This window comes from Nelusetta ayraudi, unplaced genomic scaffold, assembly GCF_046127955.1.
Source record: "Nelusetta ayraudi isolate G7.1 ecotype Tasmania unplaced genomic scaffold, CSIRO-AGI_Nayr_v1 ptg000022l, whole genome shotgun sequence".
NCBI lineage: Eukaryota > Metazoa > Chordata > Actinopteri > Tetraodontiformes > Monacanthidae > Nelusetta > Nelusetta ayraudi.
In genome coordinates, this window is record NW_027466072.1 from 4,157,139 (window position 1) to 4,180,575 (window position 23,437).

A 23,437-nucleotide genomic window follows, 5' to 3' on the forward strand; every position below is an offset into this window, starting at 1 on the left:
TAGAGAGACAGAGAGAGAGAGAGAGAGAGAAATAGAGGGAGGGAGGAAGGAATGAAGGAAAAGTGCTTTCATTTGAACGTGAAGTTTCTGGAAGAAAACGATGTTTGCCTATTTATGAATTCAGCAACATTGGCAATTTGCCGCAGAAAATCCTAAGAATTCTGAAAAAAAAAAACAACAACTTTATGCTTCAATAAAACGTTAAAATATACTCACTCACTTATACAGTGCAATTTTTTTGGTTTAATGGAGAATGGTAAAAACAAACAAACATCTTTTTAGATCATTCGTTTTAATGAGGCTGTTTGAATTTATTCTAGTTTCTTGAATTTAATCCATAAAATTCAGTTTAAGGCCCAGTGTGAAACTTTCAATGGCCAGAAATGGAACAAAATATACAGGTTGTTAGAGGACGCTTTTCTCATTTGTGTTGCCTTTATTCCAAATAAAACCTTTATACAGTGTTTGACAGGAGCCCAGAACATGGATCTTCTCAGAGGGATGATTAACCTTGATGGCAATATGCTTTCTCAACACTAGATGGCACTAAATCTTGCACACTGGGCCTTTAAAATGTGTTATTTTACAGATCAGATTTTCAACTTTAAGACTAGTTTAAACCCCTTTGCAATTCTAACAGCAAAGCACCTTTTCGAGCAGCGGTGCCATTTAAAAGTGGTTGTGCGAGTCCTCACGTCACAGTTCGTCACATCACAACCACTGACAGACCTGCTGAAGGGAGGAACGACTGAGCCGGCGGCTCTCAGTCAGAGATGCTGATGGATTTCTCTCGGTGAACATTTCCAATAAGCTGAAGTGAGGTGGTGCCGAGTGCCACTTCTCAAATCGAAATCAGAGCCCACAAGTCTCCTGTCAACTTTTCAACTCAGAGAGAAAAAAAAGCTCTTTATACTCTGGAAAAAAAACTCTGGATACAGCTCTCATTTTTAGGATGAAAAAACTGGTATAGTTTGTATTCACAGCCAGTCTGATGCTGGCCGGTGTGATGAGATGCACTTGACCTCTAACATAAATAAAACCCCACATGTGTAAACAGCTGCTTGACAACATTCTCTCAGTGTCTGCAGAGGCAAATAATTATTATCCTCTGCACATCTTTTCCCCTATAAAACAAGGTGGTGAATCACAGCAAACTGTTGGCCAGAAATGTAAGACATTTTTGTATTTATTAAAGTTTTACCGCATCGGGTAGCATTAATTATCAGTCATCAGTGGAGACTTTTTTATAGCAATGTCAAAAACAAGCTGTTGAAGGTTTTTATTTGCACCTCAGATGTGTGAACAAATGTGGCAGTCAGTAAACAGCGCAGAGCTGAGACTTCACTCCAACTCAGACTTCAACTTGGACTCTTTTTTTTTTTTTTCTTTCTTTTTTTTTTTTTAGCCCTGCTTAACTATCATGAATAAATCACTCAACAATTTTCAAGGTCAGTTTTTTTTACTGTCAGTTTTTTTTAATGCCACCTGCTCTGTGTAAAAAAAAACCCCAAAGCTGTCTCCTAATCAAGGACTTTTTTGTTAAGCCTACAGTGTCTTACAAATTGTTTATAGTTTGCTGAAAACCGCCAGAAATAAAGCTTCTAAGACAACAAAAATAGGCTGACGTTTGCTAGAAAAATTTGTACTTGCACTTTGCTTCTACTCTGCAATTTCTTGCCCTTTAAAACAGCTCTAATTCTGTTGATTTCCAAAGAACCAGAGCGATAGACTCTCATTAACATTAACAGTGAACATTTGGCCCTTTGTGAAACCACTTCCTCTGATTGTCTTCTTCTGGCATCGCCCGGCAGAAGAACTCTTAAAAAAAAGCAAAAGAAAAACACTCTTATGGGAGTTTCTCACACAACTTTAAACACACTGTGTTGCCTCAGCAAAACTTCTGCTCCCTGCGCTACTTTCTTTTAAAATTTGCATGACGTCCCTGCAAAATTCATGAGGTTGTTGACCTTGCGCTTGCGTTGTGGTGACATGCTATTTGAAGACTTTGCCACGAGACGCAACATCATGCTGCACTGTCTTTACAGTCAGACCCACAGTAGTGATACGAAAGTCAAGCTGTAACATTCAGTGTTTTAACCAAAAACTGAAATCTCATTTGTCAAAACAATATTCAATGAGTCAAGGTGAGAAAGTGTCACAAGCTCCTTCCTGATACACATATCCTGTGTTTTAATTAATTCTCTACACGGTTTAAAAAAAAAGCATCTTCAGAATCAACAAAATAATCAAAGCTTTTTTTTTTATAAGCTCTCAATGCAACCACCCCTCCCCCTTTTTTCATGAAGTTTCTCATCTTCAAAGTTACTTTGATCCTTGATCCTTGTACCTTGATAGCTGTTTAAAGGTTTCTCCATATGGAGATAAAAGCTCCGGCATCATGTTGGGTGAAACTTTGGTGTGGTTCTTCTTATTATTATTTATGTCTGGAAAACATGCATCATTTCTGTTTTTGTTAATAAAGTGTGATTGTAAAAATCAAAAAATCAAAAATCTTCTTCTTCTTCTTCTTCTTCTTCTTCTTCTTCTTCTTCTTCTTCTTCTTCTTGCCAAACTATCAGGACTTATCAGGATCTCACTATCAACTGATAGCAAAAGTCAAATGCTGTGATCAAAAATAGTAAAACAACATTTGATTGGACATCCCTAGTGAATAATTACCAACCCCCCAAAGAAAAATCTACAAATCAGAAAAAAACACAAAACAGTTTGAAAATGTACAGCCTCCTACAAAAATGTTTGTTTGTACTGTAGCTGCTGAAACTCTTGTACTCTGACCAAAACTGAAAATGATCAAAAAAAAAATCCATATTTGCAACCATGCAGTTGAAGGGAAGTTGAAAGTTGAGCCTGCACACTTGAAATGATGTTTTCAGTGCCGCGGCTCTGCATTGCTCCAGTTTTGAGCGGTGCAGTTCAGGGTTATCTCCGGTATTAATGTCGCTGTGGAGACACGGCTCGGGGCGGGCGAGACGGACGAGGAGCTGGCGGCCAGAAACAGGCTGCCCTCATCACGGCGAGCCGTCCGGGGAGCAGCGGCAGCGGCATCTGGATAGTCAGGCTCCATTAGCCTCTCGGCGCTGCTGCCTTACACCGGCTGCATTACAGCCGTGTTGACAAATGGCAGAAGAGGTGTCGTACTTGATACCCATCACATCACTCAGGGGACCTTCGTCATAAATACCACCGCCGCTGCCGCCGCCTTGCTCCGGGTTCTTTTCCCAACCTTGTCGTCTGGGCTGGCGGTGAACTCTGCCAGCAGCAGCAGCAGCAGTTTCAGTGAGGAGGCATTAGCTCTCAACCTTGGTGAAGGACTGCAGCGCACACACACACACACACGCACGCACGCACGCACGCACGCACACACGCACAAGATGCTGCTGCTGGGTGGAGATAAGCGTTGCAGCCTGCAAGAGGCCGTGCACGCTCCCACCAGCCTCGGCTGCAGGACCTGCACCTGTTTTACTAGCAAATTCACATGCTGGTGCTCATCATACATCTAAGATGCGATGAGTGAATTTTTACTCTTCATTGAGGTGCATTTTTGGCTAATGTATGTGTACTTTGGCCTTGGTGACACCCTGAAATTTCTAATTTGCTGTTTTTTGCTGTTTTTGGTCATTAAATGGTCCATATATTCCCCAGCACATTTAGCCCTGTGTTTATGGCCTCCTGTTGAAATGCTGGCTTTGGCGGTCAGCATCACCCAACGACACCAGACTGTGTTTGTTGTCAGTAACCTGGGAGATGTGTTCCCTTTGTGACATCACAGTGGGCTGGCTTCCACAGCTGTGGGTTGTAGCAAACAGTGGAGCAGGATGCAGGGATGGATTCCCCCCTCCCCCCCCTTTCTAACAAGTTGACTGTGACACAGATTGTTGTGGAAGAAGATGCTGGTGAATGAAGAACGGTTAATCATGTTTGCTGAGCTGGGTTCTGTCACTGTGTTTTGACTTTGGCGCCGCCCTGAGATTTCAATGTTCGCCGCTTGAAACAGGGCAAACAAAACCAGCCGTCGCTTGTTTCTGTTGTGCCTCCCGGTTCTTCTGAAACAATCTGCGAGCATTCCTTGTTTATGTAACAGGAGCCTCCGGAGCAAACATTTACCTCCGAGTCTCCGAGGTGAAATCTCAGGTCCTGCTGCGTGCGGCGCCATGATGGATTTCAGAATCCCGCAACGACTTTCTGGTTCATCCTTGTGCACCCCGGAAAAATTGTTTATCGTGATGTATTCACTGAGCTGGTCTATCTACCTGTGTGTGTGCGGTCTTCACGAATTAGGTTTATTTACTGACTCTGGTGCTTGGAATAAAGCAGGCAGTGCGTGCGTGCTGTTTCTCTGGCACACATTGGCGCGATGACTGATGAAACACGCAGCGAGGAGCTGCGGAGGCTATTGACGCGCTGCCCTTGGTCCGCAGCCAAGGCGGCGAAATGGAATAAAAAAGGGAAGCAGTCGGTCCCCCCCCACCCCCCCCCGTCAACTCAAGGTTGCACTTTACGGCTGCCGCTACATCTCCCTGCGTCGTCAGCTGTGCACTTAGTAGATGAGTTTCCGCATGTCTCTGCTGCAGGTGTATTTATGAGAAGAAAAAGAACAGCAACAGCTGATCTCCATCACAGCGTCCTGTTTAGATCTGAAGAATATTATCTTGTAATTGCAAGGACGCTGTTCTGCATTTGTTGTAGTTGGAAATCCGTCTTTGGTGCTGGCATGCATGAATATGACCGTTGCCAGCAAACGGACCCTCATCAACATTGAAACGCAGTACTTCTTCAAACGTCGACGACTTTCAAACTTCCTTATGGAAGCCACCTTGTCTCTCCATCGTGGACCTGCAGTGGCCCAGAAGGTTGTTCGCTGATTTCAGCCAGAATACACAATCAATGAACTCTGAAATTGTTTTCAATCTACTCTCCAACCCTCAAAAGCTGCGACATCTTTCACACCAGCAGGCTTCTAAAATAGAAACAATCAACGGTGGCTAGCAGTTTTCAGTGTTCGCAAAGCGGCATGCGTACTCACAAGCTGTGTGTGTACTTGCAAGGGCCAACGCAGCCTGATGAGCAGCTGGATTTTGAGTGTGTGAGCAACATCGTCATTTTTCATTGGCTGATAGTCAGACAGATTTCATCCTTGCTGAGCAACCGGTGGCTGTTGATTTTAAAAGTGGCACCACATGGTAAGAGAAAGCATATTGCAAATCTCAGTATTAGTCAGCATTAATCTCACACTTTTTTTTTTTTTTTTACCAGCTGTGATGAAAAACTGCGGCTCTGGTCCACGTGTGGGCGGTGCAATATGGACACTGCTCTTTATGCATCTTATTATTAAGGAATAAAAACAATACACTGCAATGTGCTGCAAGTCTTTCTTAGTGACTTTGTCTTTAGCGTCTTTAACTCTATTAGCTCTACTCTACAATACCCAATTCTACTCTTCTTTAATGTCCTCAACTCTCATTTTGCATGGCAACTGAGTCATTAGAGAAAAAAAACATCCCTTGACATCATTAGGTGCCGGTACCATATTCATGTTAGCTTTCTTCCATCTTTTCTCAACACATTTTTAGTCTCCGCTGGAGATCTGATAGATCTTGTCTTTGCAGGTGGATCATCTCACTCCCTTTCTTAAGTTCGCCAACAAGCACAGAAACCCGTTTGTTCGCTACCCATTTTCTCCATCTACTTCAACAAAGACTAAAATGTACGGTTGCTGTTGCCAGCTTCAATAGGAATGTGACTTTTGTGAAGTGAGTGGCTCTCATCAATCCCCTGACGTCACATTTTTCGACTTGCTTGAAACCTCCGGCAGACTAGATGATAAAACAATACCCTGTACCAGGTATCGCCACCTAGTGGGGAAAAACCCAGTAGAGCTTGGTGAGTCGTTGCTGGTGGAAAAGCTGCCAGAACATGCAGCAATGTAAAAGAAGGACGCGTCTCTCTCACCACTTCCTGCACGTGTCGTTGCAATCATCCTGATTTGTGAGTCAGTACTTGCTTTTTCTGTTTTTTCTTTTTGACTCTGACTATGTATGTCTCATCCTCCACTTGCTGCCATCCGCTAAACGGCAGCCAGAGAGCGAAGGCCGTGAGAGATCGGGACCCCCGCCAGGCCGTGGAAGTGGCGGCAGATCATCCTCAGTTAATAGGCGCTCATAATCCTCAGTGAATATCTTCTCTTGCCCCCCCGCCTCCGTCTACACCCCCCCCCCCCAGAGCAGTGCGGCCGAGGCGTGTATTTGCAATCAGCGCGCATTAAGCGCTGACAGTTTAACCGCCGCCGCCGTAAAAGCGGCCCGCCGATCGCACGCTCCGACGGAGGCGGAAGAAATGAAACTGTGACGTTCCCCCCCCCCCAAGCACCACCTCCACCACCCCCTCTTTTTTTGTAATCTCTTTTAACAATGGGTTTCTCTTTCTCTCTCTCGCCCACCCGCCACTGCTGCTCGCCGTCGCCGCAGGAAGTAGAGGTAAGTGTCTCTTTTGCTAACTTCTTCCACTGCGCTGTCTTGCAATTTGTCGTCTGTGACTCGGAGCAAAAGTAAAAAAAAGAAAATCATAAGCATTAGAAACAAGACATGCAACAACACCAAAATCTTTGATCAAACTGCAGTAGTCGTCTGCGTACTGTTATTACCCTTTTTCCTTTTATCACTTCTGGACAGTGGAAAGTTGCATGTAAAATTTGCCGTGCGTCAGCAAGCCAGCGGAGCCCAGAGGATGATGGGAGCCGCCTGCCGCTGGGCTCCGCTCTGCGTCAAAGCGCTACGCCATTGTTGGTGACCGTCGTACGTCCACAACGATGCAGAGTGAAACTTTTGTCTCCCCGATACTGCAAAGTCGGCAAAGTTGACCATTACATGCCAATTAGAAGCAGAGACAAAGTGCCCTCTGGATCAGCACATCCACATCCACGCTTCTCCCTCATGAAAACACAAACAACAACAACAACAACAACAAAAAAGATTAATCTACCCAGTAACACCCAGCACAAACACAGAATCGGTCCCTTCAAATCCTCAACCTTTGAGCAGTGTTGAAGATGCATTCAGCTGAGCTTGTTCAGCATGACTTGAGCGCTCAGACTCCGTGTCCTCTGCTCGGAATAAGACCAAAGCGGGCAGACCTGATCCTCGGGGTCCTTTTCTGGGCCTCCAGCCCAGTTTCAAACCCGCTTTATAGTTGATCCCCTCCAACTCCGACACAGAGAGAAACGGGGGGGGGGGACAATGAATTTTTATTATCATTTTGTGGCGCAACGCCACAGGGGGAAGCTGTCTGAAAAAAAAAAAAAAAGAAAAAAGAGTTTGTTTGTAAATATTCCCTCATCGAGCGTTTCGTTGAAGCTGCCATGAGACACTTTCAAGGCTTTTAACTCGGAAGCCAGTCAAACCAAAGCAGCGGGCACAATCACAGGAGGAAAAAAAAAGCACCAGCTATAAAATAGGCAAAACAGTCAAAGGTTCCAAAGAAGTGAACCTAAATATTGTTGCAGTTGTTGAAGGAACATAATGTTTGTGTTGAACTGGAACAAATGAAAGAGGAGAGACTGGATTTGATGAAATCTGGAGGCGTCGGGCGGCTAGAAGAGGTGATCGATGGAGCTCAAAGAGATGAACTTGTACGAGGGAGAAGCACGATCGCGGACGTGCGGAGCGACGGCGGGAAGGATCGATGTCGGGCGACAGCGGGAAGATGGAGGGAACCTGGGGAATGAGGCGTCGCTGGTGAACTCCCCAGGGGAAAACGGAAAAAGACTCAGACAGAAAGAAAGAGTTTGTTTTTCTGAGGCTTCTTTCATTCACCTGTCGCCGCCCTCGAGTGAGGTATAAAAGCAACTCAGAGATCTCACAGGGTTACCAAGGTGACCTGTAGTTTTGTCGACGGGATTGATGCAAAATGAGAACTACAGTTACCAGTGACCCACACTTCCTGTCGTCCTTTGTGCTCTGCTTGCATAAGCAAGGAATGTAGGCTGCAAGTGGGAGTGGGGGAACCGAGTGAGAAAATGTGTGAAATTGTGGAGGCTCGGGCCGGTTTTCAACCTGGTATAATGTTAAGGAACGAGCAAAGGTGACAAAAAAGTATATATGCACCTACTGGTTGTGGGCCACCTGTGGTCTAAGGTTCACGGTCAAAGGATTTTGATTGTTAATGTAGCATCCCTGCTTACAGAGGACAGGCCAGGGCACTTAAAGAAATAGTGGCTGAAATACTGTGTGGCTTGTTTGCGTTTAAACTTTTTCTAAATCCAAACTTCAGGTCTGTAGCTTCTCCATCGTCCAACTCATCAGGGTCTGTAAGTGCTGAGTTGTGAGTAACTGGAGACAAAGGGCCACTTCCTTACAACTCAGCACTTGTGCGGAAACTGAACTTGAACTAAACTCTTGAACTTTGGCAAACTTGAACAATCTCAAGAGGAAAACCTCGTAAGAGGAAGAAGAAAACAGCGCCACAAAGCTCTCTGGAACGCTCGTCTTATTATCGGAGGCAGTCGGCCTGATCTCCTCTGGGTATTCACACCGAGTCCACGGTTCCGAGAGGCAAAGTCACCCTGAGAACAAACCCTCCAGGAGCCAACAGCCGACGTTATCTCAGGTTGCACGCTGAAGGCAAGCAGGTCTGAGATGCAGCTGCGCGACGCACCGAGCGATGCCATCAAAACATTTCAATGTTATCACATACATACCAGAAATGACAGCCAAGGCCTGTAGACACAAAGTTCACGACCCGCTTCAATCAACTGAATGGTCTCAAGTCCAAATTTCACAGTTTCCAAAGTTTTCAAAGGGATTTCACTTTCATAACTGTTGTGCCAATCTCTGTGTTGCCTTTGTATCTAAACTATGACAAGTAGTTCTTTGTTTGAAATGTAAAAAGGTTGTGGAGGAAATAAATAATTTATTTTGTCAGGCTATTATGAATTTTGGTGGCGCTCCAGGAAATCCTGACCAATTACATGTGTCTCATACTTCAGCGCTAGCAACCAAAACAATATGAAGATTTTAGCTCTGACTTTAATGTCGTTAAAACTGGAAACCACGCAACTATGTTGACTTGCACAAGAGAAAAATTGTTCTTTGTCAGAAATGAAATTAAGTTGACAGTAAAATAACTGGAAGGAGCCTTCAACGCCTTCAGAGGACGGTACTGTCCAACGTGGAGTTTGAAACTGAACGTGTGTCAATGTGGTGGGAGAGGCACGAATCGCATCTAAACACTATATGCAGCATCTTGAAAGCCGTTTGCAGTGTTCACAAAAGTCCAAGTGGACACGAAAATTAGCCCAGGATTGTTCCAATCCAGTCCAGAGCTTTCTGAGGGAAAATTCTGAATTATGCCATTTTTGAGCAGCTTGCACTTTTTTTTATGCGCGTGTCCTCAAAAAGTCGTACAAACAGCAACGTCTGCCCACAGTCCATATGTTGTTGTTGTGCTTTCACCTGCAAACTATCACCCTGCATGCTGTTAGATGCGGCTCTAGGCTATAAGCTAGCAATGCTAACAACAGCAGACATTCCCAGCTTTGACTGCTGAGGCGTCATAAGTTAATATAAGTAAATTATACCGTAAGATGGCAAGTTTTATTTTCGACAAATGATTTTTGTGTGTGTCTCTGTTGATGCAGTTTCTGCATGGCAGAGGCCAAGGTCTCTCTCTCTCTCTCTCTCTCTCTCTCTCTCACTCACTCGCTCTCTCTCTTGATCTCCCTCTTCCTTTCTCTTTCATGCAGAACAGAAATTCTACACTGGCAACACGTTTAAATCCTTGATTTATGATTCATGGCTGCAGCAGAGTGCAGCAGCTTGACTTCATGAGCTCGGCAAATGCCCGTTTCCATAATGAAGCATGTAAATGAGCCACTCGTTCGCCCAATTATTCAATTTGACGTCAAATTATCTGCTCTATTTATTTAGTTTTTCCGGTTTCTCGACTCCCCTTGCATTTATTTTGCTGAATCTGAACACCACATGAAGGAACTCTTAAACGTGTGGCAAAACCTTAAAGCTCCTGTTGGTGATGATCCGCGCTAACTCCTGAAACTAGGCCACTTCACACAGCCAAATTATACACCGCTAATAGTCACATTCGATACTTTTAGCAAGTAGCAAAAATTTTGTCATCCATTTGCACGTCTTTGGTCTTCATCCCTTTTCCTTCTTTTTTTTCTCTCCCTCTCATTTTACGACTGACCCTAAATGCAAATGTGTTTCCTCTGCAGGATGACTACATCAAAACCACCGAGGAGAACGTGCGCTCTGATGAAAGTAAGTGGGAAAAATAATCAATATTTTATAATATGGTTAAAAAAAATGTTTGTTTTTTTGTGCTGTGGACAAATTTTGGAGATTTGTTTGTCTGATTTCGCTGCAAGTTGCAGAAGCGATTTGTAAAGACTTTAATTATTTAAATTCACAGCTCTGCTGAAAAGGGAACAAAAGCTACAAACTGTCTCAGAGCAGAGCGAGCGGCGCTAAGTGCTGCTTCAGCGTGAGACAATAAAACCTTGCTCCGAAAAGCCCTTGTGTTTCTTTTCAGTTTTTTTCCCCCTCCTAATAGCGGCAGTTGTCTGAGGTCAACCGGTGTGAGGCGAGCGCCGGGCCCAGGTGTCACGCCGCTCGCTCCTCAGGAGGGCTGGAACAAAAGTTGCGAATCAGGAAATGAGAGAGCGAGCTGTCAGTCGGATCCATTAGCCGGAAAAGCTTTAAGCGTAATTGCCTTTGGTGCTGAGGGCTCAGCTCGGAACTCCCATCAGGCTCCATTTAGCTGGACCAGGCCTCGTGTCTCACCTCCAGAAAATCAGCTGGTGGTGGAGGAGTAGGTGCAGACGGGCCCTATGTTAGTCATCGCTCCACACACATGACTCGGAGGTGTTTTTCTACTTGCCGATTTTTTTTGTTTTTTTTCTTGTTTTTTTAAACTTTGATTTGCATTTAATGTGAATATATTAGAAAAGTGAAGGCTTGCAGTTCTTTTGCCCCGAATGATAAATTCTAGTTTTTAAGACAAGTATCTTTGAAACCTCGAGGAAAAGAGTTTCTGTCAAATGCGTCAACCAGTTTTCACCTTTTTTTTTATCTTCTTAATTAAACTTTCAGTGTTCTTGGTTGTAGTTTGGACTGTAAGCAGCTGGCGGCAAATAAATGAATCGTGAAAATTAAAATAGGACATTTACAGGAATCAATATAACGGAAAGAAATACACTCACAGCCGAGTCGGCTTGTTGCTGTAGGATTGTGTCTGACATTAAATTAATAAATACATCTTTTTTTTGTAGGAGAAGGTTAAGTTAAGATAACTGGACTGGTTTTTGCTGCCCAACGTTTCACCTCTCATCCGAAGGGCTTCTGCAGCCTACACTGTGTAGACTGACAACATGCTGTGAACTCTACCGTAATGTTACGTGCTTTTAAAATGCTGGAACACAACATGCAACAACAGCTACAACAACAGGCTGCGTGCGGCCAGACAGTTGTTAAAATAGAGTTCTTAAAAGGTTCTTCGTTTTCTAGGGATGGACAATACAATATTGCGATCAGGTCATTGGCTGATATTGTCTTTAAAATGAGTTGTTATACTATTTTTTGGGGGGCATGTTGTTATCGTATGATAACCCGACGAGCCAAGCAGACGTGGGGGGGGGGAAACACACCTTCAGATGGATGAGCTTTCCTGGATGACATCCTACAGATCTTTTCTGCTTTTCTCGAGGAATGGGTGTGACCGCACTGATTCACTGTCCATCCCGCCCGGCTGAGCGTGCACTAATTTGTAACGGGGCATTAGCGCCTATTGATCCCGCCGGCCGGTTGAAGTGACGGCGGTGCGTGTTAGCAGATTTGTGCAAGTTTTGTCCACCAGCGCGGCCTTCAGCTGGACGCGCTGGCGGCGAGGCGAGTGTGGGAGGCGGAGTCGGGGGGCCACGCCCACGCAGCCACGCCCTGCGCAAAGACAGCATCGGCGACTCCAGATGTTTTGTCAGGCTTCTGTTTTTGCACCCTGCAGAAAAGCGCCTCGTTTGCGCTGGTGTGGGCGCCGGGCATTTGAATTTCATAGATTTTTCCCGGATCCCACTGGGGCCAATTCAGCGGAGCTAATTGATCAGGGTCTCCTCATTGCAAATTAAACACGGCAGCAGAGACTTTGGTGTGGTGTACCTGCAAGCACCGTCAAGAACAAAAGACCTCAAACACCTTTGATGTGAGCGTGTGTGTGTGTGTGTGTGTGTGTGTGTGTGTGTGTGTGTGTGTGGATTTTGTTTTACGTGAGTTGATGGAGACATCAGTGGCTTTGTGCTTCAAAGTTGTTTCAAAACAAGGAAAAAAAACCTGTTCCCGCTGCGATGACTAAACAGGAGACCTGCCGACTTCGACCCTGCCGACCTCTATTTTAGTGGAGGAATTGATGTATTTGTGCCTTGGGGAAACAACAACAACAAGAGCAAAAATATTTTCACTGCAATCTCAGATTGTGCTCCACACATGGACATGAGAAAATCAAGTGCATATTTAAATTGTACATTTGTGTACAGTCAAAATATATCATTCTTACTGATAAACCAACCCTTTTGTAAGAAGAAAAATAAATAGATAAATAAATATATATGTATATAAATATACATATATATAAAGCACAATTTGACATTAGACAGTAAATGTCGGTCTGAAAATTGACCAACAGCTAGTCCACTAACGACGACAAGCGCTTGACAAATGAACATTCAGGTCAGTTACCTGGCGACAGCACTGAGTGCCGAGGTTCAGACGGTGACATTTTTGGCACGATAGGCGGTGCTTTGACTCTCAGGGCTGCGGCAGCTTTCATCTCAGTCATTTTCCAGGATGCAGCTTCTGGTTCTGTTTGTTCTTTTGTGAAGTCAATCGGTGTCATTCTCCCCCTATCGAGTTTTAAAAGTGGGTCTGGCGTGACGTTTGAAGTGGAACCGGTGTGCACGGGGGATGGGTGGGCGCACTTTATTTTTAAGTATTTTAATATCTGAATAATGAAGCGACATGAGCCCCAGTAGACAAGAAAAACAGGCAAAAAGAAAGGCAAGAAAGTGAGATAAAATATGTAAGTCATTACTCTTCATCAACACTGCCGATGCAGTGAGCGCTGCGTCCACCAATTACATCCGAGGGTCTGAAAGAGTCTTCCAGTTTGACAGTAGTTGCAAATCCAACAGACGCTAATTTGCTGCAGATTGTGGAATCAGACTTGTGTTCTTTTCTCTCGCCCTGGCCTGTTCAGGCAGTAACAGGCTGTTTGTCTCTCACTCCTCCTCCTCCTTCGACTCCCCCTCCTTCTCCTTCTCCTTCACCTTCCCCCTCCTTCCTCCTCCTTCCTCCTCCTCCTCCTCATCCTCCTCAGCCTCCCACTCGGAAACCTGAAATCCACTTTATTAAAAGCACGCTCTGGCAATTTAAATGTAAAACACAGCCGATGAAAGCCTTTGATGGACGATCCTGTCTGAGTGCAGGACTTGGTGCTCAGCCGAGGATGCAGATTTGAGGAGGCTTATCGCCAGTGAGGCAGAGGCTCTCTGCTATAGTGAATCCGATGGCGGCGTTATGATAATACAAATTAGAAATAATCTCAGACATCAGTCACCGGCTTGCCGCACTCTTGTGCCTTTTCTTATATTTTCCTGTTTCTCCTCCCGTCAGGATGTAAGAGAAGCCTTTCACCAACCAGACGCTCTGAATTCTGATGATTCTTTATCCAAATCAAAATTCAGTTCTTGGGGTTTTATTTTGCAGGCTGGAGGTGCAACATTCCAGCAGCTTTAATCCACATATTGTGCTCAGTTTTGAGCAAGATGCGGGTCTGAAAGCGTAATGGGAACACCACACAGTAGTCAAGAGTGCAAAACCTCTTCTTACTGCACATTTTGAAGAATCTCTTTTGGGACATTTTTCAGCGCAATTAAAAAAGCTTTTTCTAATTAGTAGGTCTACAGAATGAACTCTGACATAGCGAACATTCCGCAGACAGTGGGCAACTTTTCTCTGCATTTTTAAGTGAAAACTCAGACTTCAGCTAAATCTTTGTGAATTCCCTAGCAAACACGAAACATAACAAAACAAACTCACATTGATTTTGTTTTCGCTTGCACGCAGAATTATTTGTCTTCACAGCTCCACTTAAATTTCTTCACTACCAGCTCCTCGAAAATCAAAACCTGACAGGGCAACACAAAAGGTTAATATTTTGCTCGTGGTCTGATATAGACGTGAGACTCTCAGCCATCCAATCTTGGTCTCCTGTTGATGCTTTGCTCGGCTCCTCTGACCACCGCTGAACGCTAATTACAGTAGCGAACGCTGCATCGTAAACATCAGCCGGATGCTTAAAATTAAAATCTGGGCTCGTTATTCTGTTGCCAGACCGGCTTCCTTCAGGACAGCCTCATTTACCGCAAGACTTATTTTCCACTTAGGTACGTACAGAGTTTATTAACCTCTCACCTCAAATGGCTGCTCGAGTTTCTTGCGATGTGCAGCTTTATCTTTAATTGGCTGCGAAACTGTTTTCTTTTTGTGAACCACAAAATCTGACATCGAGGCCAACAACATAAACACAAGTAAGTTAGATTAAAGCGGTGGACATTATTACTGAAAGTTGGAATTTTGTGTATCTACTGCCGTCATTTGTTTGCTCCAGTGCTGTAAAGTCAGCAAAGACCAACACGAGAACGTGTTGCAAAGACAGATTCAGGTTTGAAGAACATCTCACGGCCGAGTCTGCGACATGTTTCATGTCTTGAGTGTCAGTAGCTGCGTTTCCATCACAGTTTTTCACAAAATAAAAGGGATATTTCAAAAGTTTCCATTGAATGGTGTGAAGCACATAAGCCAGAATTCTTGTAAACTCTCGTCCCGCGAAAATTCTTGTACCGTAATTCTTGCGAGATCTTGTGACGCCAGATTAACGAGAATTACGTTTGCTTTTGTTTGTTTACCTTTGTTTGCTCTCAAGAATGGTGGTTATATTTTTCTCTTTGATTACTTGTAAAAAAATATTCTGTCTCCTCCTCCTCCGTCCAAACACCGCTATTTTCACTGGAAGTGAATTGGTCACGTGACCCCGTACGTCACATCCGGTGACATGTAAATACAAAAGTGTTCCCATGACATTTTTGCGATATACCTCGATATCGATATGTCTGAAAAATCACCTCATGAGAGCGTCAAAACCTTTTAGCCATATTTGAGAGGTTTTTCCACGTTTAGCTGCTTTCATTACCAGTTTCTATTTGCGCAATTCTAGGGCTAATGGAAACGCAGCTACTGAATACAGCAGCTGAAAACGGCTGTCACTTAAACAACACGTTTATATTAGCGTGTGTGTGTGTGTGTGTGTGTGTGTGATGAGAATGAATGAAAAAAAAACGAGAGAAGAAAATGATGGAAGTGTGCTGTTTGTCAGCCTGAGGAGCTGCGTTAAACAGCAGGTCTGCAGGGAAACCACTGCTGGAGTCCTGGACAGGGTCTGTGCAGACAGCCCCTCTCTGGCTGATGGTTAAATATTTAACTTTTACATCCACGTGTGTCCTCGAGAGCTCCTCGAGTAGATGCGCATTTGAAGAAAGAAACAAAAGGAAAAAAAACGCTGGCCAGAACTTTTAAAAGACCCTGAGTGCAGGACGTCTGCTGGACGGCGGCCTCAGATAACATCAAGCTGAAGCGCCACAGTCTGCAGAATTCAGCTGGAATTGGCCACGAAAGACGAGGCTCATAACAACTTCCTCCTATCCAGCGGCACTTTTATGAAGTTATTGTTATTATTATTTTATTAGATGGAAGATTCAAAGATTTTAGTGTGAATTTGGTGTCTGTGCAGCACATACGGGGGCGACTGCCAGAAAGAAGAAGAACGCCTCAAGAGAGTTGAGTTTTTATTCTCGTTATTTAAAGCAAACAGAGGGTTAATACGGCAATTTCTGCTGATTTGAGCAAAATGTAATTACATGCATTAAAAGATGCCGGAATGGAGGTTGTTTGGCCACTCGAAACTGAATATTAAAATGCAAACATTCAATTTGCAAGTTTTAGAAATGGGCAGTCCAAGTTCAAAGAGGAGAGATTCCGTCTGCGCTGGACAGAAATGAAATGGTATTTAAGTTCTGTCTCATTGACGCCAATTAGTTTTATGTTTGACTACTTTGCCTTCAATATGGGTCAGGCGGTTCTGGGGCTGGTGGTGACCGGCCTTTTTATAGCGTTCCTGCTTTTCCCGGCAGCAGAGTTTCCCTCTGCTTCTCCTGCACGGAGCATTTCTACTCCAGTTTGTTGTTGATTCTTTGTTCAGCACATCAAAGCAGCTTATGTTTGCCCCTCCTTCCAAATATAGAGAATCAAAATCTCTGAGCAAAATAAAATATGTTTTTCCTTGGATCATGCCCTAACTTTGAACAAAACCCAACTGTGATTTTTTTTTCTTGTTTTGTGACCTCAGGAACTTGAACCTTGAAAGAAGGAAAAAGAAAACAGCCGGTGGTTGTACTGTATCTTCAGATGTATTTTTTTGATCCTACAGATACAGACTTTCACGTCTGCCCTGAATGATAAAACGGCTGCTTGCGGCAAAATTGAATTCCAATATTTCCTCCAGTGAGCGCTGCTCTTTTCTTCTCCTCTGGTGAAATGAGAGGAGGCAGAGAGCTCGTGCAACATGGGAGGCAATTAAAACCGCAGCCAGAGCTTCCTGCAGGAAGGAGCTGCTTGGTCCGAGAGTCACAAAGTGACAGCGGCTGGTTCGCCTGCACTTTAATTCAGCAAGCGTCTCGTCAGACGGGGGTTGAAGAGGTTGCAAAGCGTCTTTTGTGATAGTTTAAGGAGATTAATTGGAGTAATTTTAGCACTTGCAGCTCCTTGTCGGAGCTTTAATCTGCCTTAAACTGCAGACTTGTTTTCCTCGGTTTTCTTTGCAAACCTCATTTTAAAAGATGGAAACCCTGCAAAATAAAATAAATATCACTGCATGAGTGAAACAGAGTGGCAAGTCATGAATAGATGCTGAATATCTCAAAAAGCTTGTTGAAATTCGATGTGCCACCTAGGGAAGTGGGTGGGGTGGGGTGGGGTGGGGGGTAGTCTCATAAACCTGTCAAAAAAAAAAACCAGACTGAAGATTTGTTGAACCAAGTCATTTTCAACTGACTAATCGAGCAGTCAACTGAACCTGCAGGGGAACAGTCAGAAAAGAAAGATCTTCCTTGCAACCCACTCATTCTTCCTGGAGGCCCATGTGACATTTGACATTTCCTGATTTGATGTTTTTTGGTGTTGGTGAACAACACCTGTCATTGGCTGAGGTCAGGTGGTCGGGTGTGTGAGAGTGCGGAAGTGAGAGCGGTGAGACGCAGAAACTATCAGACGTCTCTTTGCTGTTTGTCAGAAAGGGACGTTACAATATGTTCATTGCCGCCAAGTGGTCAGGGGTGTGAATTGCAGTCTGTCAAAATGGCCAATAGCCTTCAGATTTTTCCGCCAAAAAAACGTCGGAGATTGAAAATATTCAGTTAACACACACTCTGGTTCTTGCTGAAGCTCGACTGAGTCTCACACATGCGTCGCTCGCTGCGGCCCTGCTGTCCCGCCGTCCACAGAAGCCCAATCGTTCCCTCGTATCTCCCCGCGCTGTCACCGACAGTCTTGGCTGAGCAGCGCTCTGGCCGGCAGCCAGCTCCTCTATTGGCCGTGTTGACTACAAAAGCAGCTGCTCGGCGCTGACTCAGGCTTCCACAGCTTCAATTCCTGCCCGCCGCCGCTCCTCTCTCGCCGCTCCATCTTCAAATCGCCACCTTTTGAGTTCTCAGAGGCCTCTGTCTAAAAGGCAGGACTGGGAGTTGGGTGGAGGGAGATGGGGTGGCGCAGATTGACGGGGTCAATGCGGCGACATCCACTTGCGGGATGAGGGAGGCGGAGGACCCGGCGCTATTTCCATCTCAAGTCTATCAGTGGAGGAGAGTTTGGCATTGAACGGCTCCACTCTCTAAAGAGAGTGCAGCTGAGGAGAGGGAGACCGAGGTGTGTGTGCGTGTGTGTGCGTGTGTGTGTGTGTGTGTGCGTGTGTGCGTAAGAGCGAAAACAAAAGGCTGCGGGTTGCGAGACGGTGAGGAGTTGATGCAGAGTGAGATGTGACAGCGGCGGTGGCGGCGCAGAGACAGAGAGAGGGAGAGAGAGAGAGCGAGTGAGTGAGCTGCTCAATCAGTGCTGTCAGGTTGTCTCGCCTCACTAACGACAGCCAGGCGAGCCGGCTAGCACGTGCTCGTGTAACAGAGTCGTTTCAGATCACGTAAATGGGGACGTCATGCGGCAGCTGCTTCGTTTCCTTTTTCTTCTACCGTGATGTGAATAAAAAAACAACGCGGCTTTGATTGTTGTGCTTTTCTTCTTCTTCCTCCTCCTCCTCCTCCTCCACCACCTCCTCGTCCAAAAATAGATTTTTCGCACAGACAGCCCTGTCCTCAGCAACATTGTTGTCGTTGTTGTTGTTGTTGTTGTTTTTCAGCCCTGGACACCACCAAGGACCCGTGTCAGAATGTGAAGTGCAGCCGCCATAAGGTGTGTGTGGCGCAGGGCTACCAGAGGGCCATGTGTGTCAACCGCAAGAAACTGGAGCACAGGTACTGTGTGTGCGTGTGCATGTGCGTGTGCATGTGGGTGTGTGGGTGTGTGGCAGGTGCTAACTCTGACTCTGCGTTATCTTGATGTTGCTTCCGGCTAAAAGCCTTTTGCTGTTCAGCCATCGATTAGAGATAGAGGCGAGGTCAAAGGTCAGTGTGGATTGTGGGTGACGTCATACCAGATGAAACGCTCAATGCCATGCGGTGTCCTCAGGGTATAAATTGGAATGCAGCCCAAACCTAAAACGTAAAAAGCTTGATCGGCATTTAAAACATGCAAAACCTGCATTCTACGGTTTGGCCAGCAGGGACCGCCAATAATGGTTGCAAAAAGACTGAGAACAACTTGCTGTCTGTACAGACAGAAGCACTAAATTTACTCCTTGAGCAAGTGGATCAAATTTTTTGTTGGTATAAATCGCTGCGAAAATTTGCTCGAATTTGGTCAAATTTTGTGTAAAAGTGTCCATAAAGTTGTTGCCGGCCATTGTTGCACAACGCTCCAATCACGGCTCACCCTCGGTACCACCCACACGTCCAAATATGGACTCGGCGCGGACTGTGAAACCAACTTTGTGGCTTCAGAATGGGTGTTCGCCAACCAATGGGTGACGTCGCGACCACGCCCGTCTTCAAACGCAACCACAGGAGTGATTCCAACTGGGCCAGCTGACAGGGATTCCTGTTCACTCTTCTCTCTTCTCTCTTCCCTCTTTTCTTTCCATGTCAACAGGCAACCGAGTCAAGCTTCTACATAAATTACACGGACTGTCGCCGGTGGCCACATTTAAGAAATCCACTCTTCAGACACGGAGAAAGAGATAGAGCTCTAACACTTAATGTCAGGGGGTGCATGATTAATTAGGGCTTAACTAATACATGATTCATCCCGTGCTAATCTAATGCATGATACATCGTGAACTCCCGTGGCTCACTTTTAATTTATGGTGGATCCGCCATTACTTTAATGACTTAAAAACTACCCGGGTCATCAGTTTTGCGCGTTTCGTGTAGCTCCGTCACGTCTGACTCAACGTGCCCTCGTCAGGCTCTTTTCAGTCTCCTTTCAGCCACTGGAAGGCGCAACTCGTTAATAACTACGTTATTACAGGGTGTAATATGAAGACTGTGATCAGCTCTTTGAAAATGTTTGACTTTTTCATTTCTGCGCTGCCAGGCTCTAGTTGTTCATTTTAAATATAAAGGGGTCCAACTTAGGGTTCTAATAGAAGAAAATGATAACTGACGACGAATGAAGCAGAACTCAGCCACAATAAAACAAATGTCATGACCATCACCGTCCAGTTGTGCATGTTGAAAGTGAAAACAGAGAGACAATTGAGCTGCTTCAACATTTTTATAATATCAGTTGATAGCTAACTTTTATAGGAAAGGCACTCAGCTAGGGATTTTTTCCCCCAAATGTTTGCAGTTGTAAATCCTCAAGATGTTTCCTGCTGGGCACCAAACACCAGACCGACAACATTTGCCGCTTGCTGGTGAACATGATGAGCAGATCCAGATATTTCTTAACATCTGAAGTCGCGTAGTACTCCTTTTAGTGGCAAGTCCCTCCAGCGATGCCTCTAATATACTATATTTTATTAAAACACGCCTGGAAGGGACCAAAATTCATTATTGAAGCTTTCAATAAATGATGATTTTATGTCTCCAGACGGTTCAGATCCTCAGACCCAATAATCTGACACAGAAACACACTGGCCGGGTCGTTTAACGTCACCGGAGCCGCAGGTGAGAAACTAAAAGATACTTTTAAAAAAATCTCTTAAAGTTTAGCCATTTATTATATTTTCACGCTGGGTGTCGTGATGTCTTCAACAGTCCCTTGACGGCCGTTTAGTTCCCGATTATAAACCCATCCCAGAGAATCTATTAGCTTGTGCGTTCGTTCATTCCGCCTCGGCTGAAAAATAACTCAACATGCAGGATGCAGGCTGCAGGCTGAAAGGAGCAATTGAAGTGAATCACCTCCACCTGTGAGGTCCATCCGCTGCTGCTGCTGCTGCTGCTGTTTATCTTTTTCCAGTGAGGCTCCTGATTTATCGCCGGTTCAGAGATGAGAGAAAAACTGGGAGGAGTCACGGATCCACGAGCCTGAATGCAAACACCAACACATGCGAGCGGCATTAAGTAGCTGCGGCGCGGCGCGATTTAACACCCGAGTGCAGGTAGAGAGGCAATAAGGTGCTGCTTTATGAGGCGGTAAATGCCAATTTTCAGCCCGCATAAACAGTTTTCGTCTCACCTGAAGGGCCTCTTTGATATCTCGATTGTTTCGGTGCAACTCCGTCTTGTTAGAAGCTGCACATGCCTGTTGTTGTTCAGTGAAATGTGTATGAAAATACAAATAACGAAAATTTTGCTATGAAATTGCTTCAAATCCACAGAGGCTGGATTGGTTCGGAAATAAAAACATTTTCTGGTCCAATGTTTTCATCATGGCTGTTGAATATTTACATCAAGCCAACCATCCATTTTCAATACACGCTTCTTCCTGCACTCAGGGTCTGCTGGGGTCTGCTGGAGCCTCTCCCAGCTGTCATAGGGTGAAGGCAGGGTGACATCCTGGACAAGTCGCCAGTTCATCACAGAGCCACATGGAGACAAACAAACATTCGCACTCACACTCACACGTATGGACAATTTAGAGTTCCCAACATGCATGTTTTTGGAGTGTGAGAGGAAGCTGGAGAACCCGGAGAGAACCCAGCAGACACAGGGAGAACATGCACACTCCACACAGAAAGGTTGCAGGCCTGGAATTGAGTAAATATTCGCTGTTGCAGAATAATATTCCTAACCTGAACCCTAAAATTCTTTTGCCATGATGTGACGCTTGACGGTGATGTTTCAGAATTTTTCTCAACAGCATGAGAGCGTCGGCGTGTTAACCTTCGCACTGCTCTCCTGCAGCCTCGTTAGCGTTCAGTGTCGTCGATTTTATGACCCACAAAATTGTGATTCCATCTGGAGAACATTTCCTGTTTGCTTGATAGATTGAAATTCCTCTTCTTTGCGTTTGACTTCCAGGGTCAAGCAGGCCGGGCAGCTGGAGGCCCAGGAGAGCAGCTGCAAGCCTTGTCCCGTGACTGCGGCCTCACCTGTGTGTGGCTCTGACGGACACAACTACGCCTCAGAGGTACTGACCGTGGAAAAACACCTTCTCTGTGAAGGCTGTTTTCTCTTTACTGGACTCCTTGCAGGCTTTGAAACACCAGACAAAGAAATACAAAGTGCCTGTGCTGCACTTTTTTTGTTGAGTGGAGTCCAGGCCAGTCGAGTGCAGTTTCCCACTGCGCTGCCGCTGACGCACAGCGCGGGTGCAGCGAGGCGGCGCGGCTCATCGCAGGAGGACGAGGACGCGGCGGCTGATGAATGGCTGACGTCGGTTGCATGACATCAGCCACCGCCACTCAGACGCTACTCAGTCTTTTTTTTCATTATTGATCCATGTACAGTTCTTAATTTTGACCTTGCACTGGAACAGCTCGGCTCTGAGTGCAGCGTCTCATCCAAATGACTAATACCCTTCTCCTCCGTTCGCACCCGCCCGACCTCCCCGGCAAACATTTCAGCCGCATCTCCTCTGTGTCTTGTCTCTGCCAGTGCAAGCTGGAGCAGCAGTCCTGCCTCACGGGCAAAGACCTGAGCGTCATGTGCTCGGGCTTCTGCCCCTGTGCCGCCGCCGCCGCCGCCACCGCCACCGCTACTGACGCAAGTGCTGACGCCAAACGAGGCAAGTGCTCACACACACATCATAATTTTGGCCATTCATGACGCAGCAGTAAATTCATTAATGGGAGTGGATCAGTATGAATGGATGGATGAGACATCCTAACAGAATGATTTTTTTCTTGTGGGTAAAAATATCACGGTTACATGGTGCTACCATTACGACAACCTTTCATTTTAGAATCCCTCCATGAAAAAAAAAATTTTTTTTCATCATAAATTAATATAAATCTCTTTAATAATGAAAGCATCTGGAAAAATTAGAACATTAGAAGCAAATTTTCAATAAAAATATAAACAGCAGATTGGAAATTTTGCCCTTTTGTGAAAACACAGATGTTAAAAGGCTGCATCTCTTGCCTTTCAAGTTCCTCGTAGTATTTTCTCTCCCGCACGTCAAGACGCCAGAAAGAACTTTTCCGGTCAACGTGATGACACTGTGTCCCGCCGTGTACACGCAATACAAGTGTAGCAAGGCAGGACACAGGAAGAGGGGTAAATAGGAAGTGACATCATACACAAGGAGGAAGAGGGAAGCTTAGAAATCAGAGACACCTGCGTTGAAAAAAGGAGGAAAGACTGAAGGAGCTGAGGCAGAAACGGAGTGAGAAGTGAGACAAGGAAAGGAAGGATAAGAAACCTGAAGTGGGATTAAATAATAAAATAATCAGAGTGGAGTGGAGGTGGCACAGTCAAGGAGCGGTTTAAGGAAAAGAGGATTGAGCTCCGTCGAACAGGTGGACAGTTTAGACCTGTTTGGAAGCAGTAAAACCCACTCCAGGACCGGGTCAAACTGGGTCATACCAGGTCAAACCAGGCCAAACTGGACCAACTCTCCCTCAGATAAGTCCCTCCCTCCTGGTTCTAAAGGTCTAAAGGACTTATTTACATATTGAGTTGTTGGTTCATGAGTTTTGTTTAAAAAGTCTGCCTGTGCTGATTGTTGTTGATAGATATTTGTTGGAAATTTGAGTTGTAATGAATTTTTGTTGGACTTTAGAGAAACCTTAAACCACAAACAGATTTTTT

General features: G+C 45.1%; 1 protein-coding gene across 1 annotated transcript in view; it reads left to right on the forward strand.

The window, feature by feature from the left end:
- LOC142889244 (testican-2) overlaps positions 1-23,437 on the forward strand; it is a 44,922-nt gene that overhangs the window by 11,885 nt on the left and 9,600 nt on the right. Inside the window, exons 2-5 of the mRNA XM_076027871.1 lie at positions 10,127-10,292; positions 18,541-18,655; positions 21,707-21,815; positions 22,283-22,416. Coding sequence (XP_075883986.1) covers positions 10,127-10,292; positions 18,541-18,655; positions 21,707-21,815; positions 22,283-22,416 — 524 coding nt within the window. The remainder of the gene's footprint in view (positions 1-10,126; positions 10,293-18,540; positions 18,656-21,706; positions 21,816-22,282; positions 22,417-23,437) is intronic.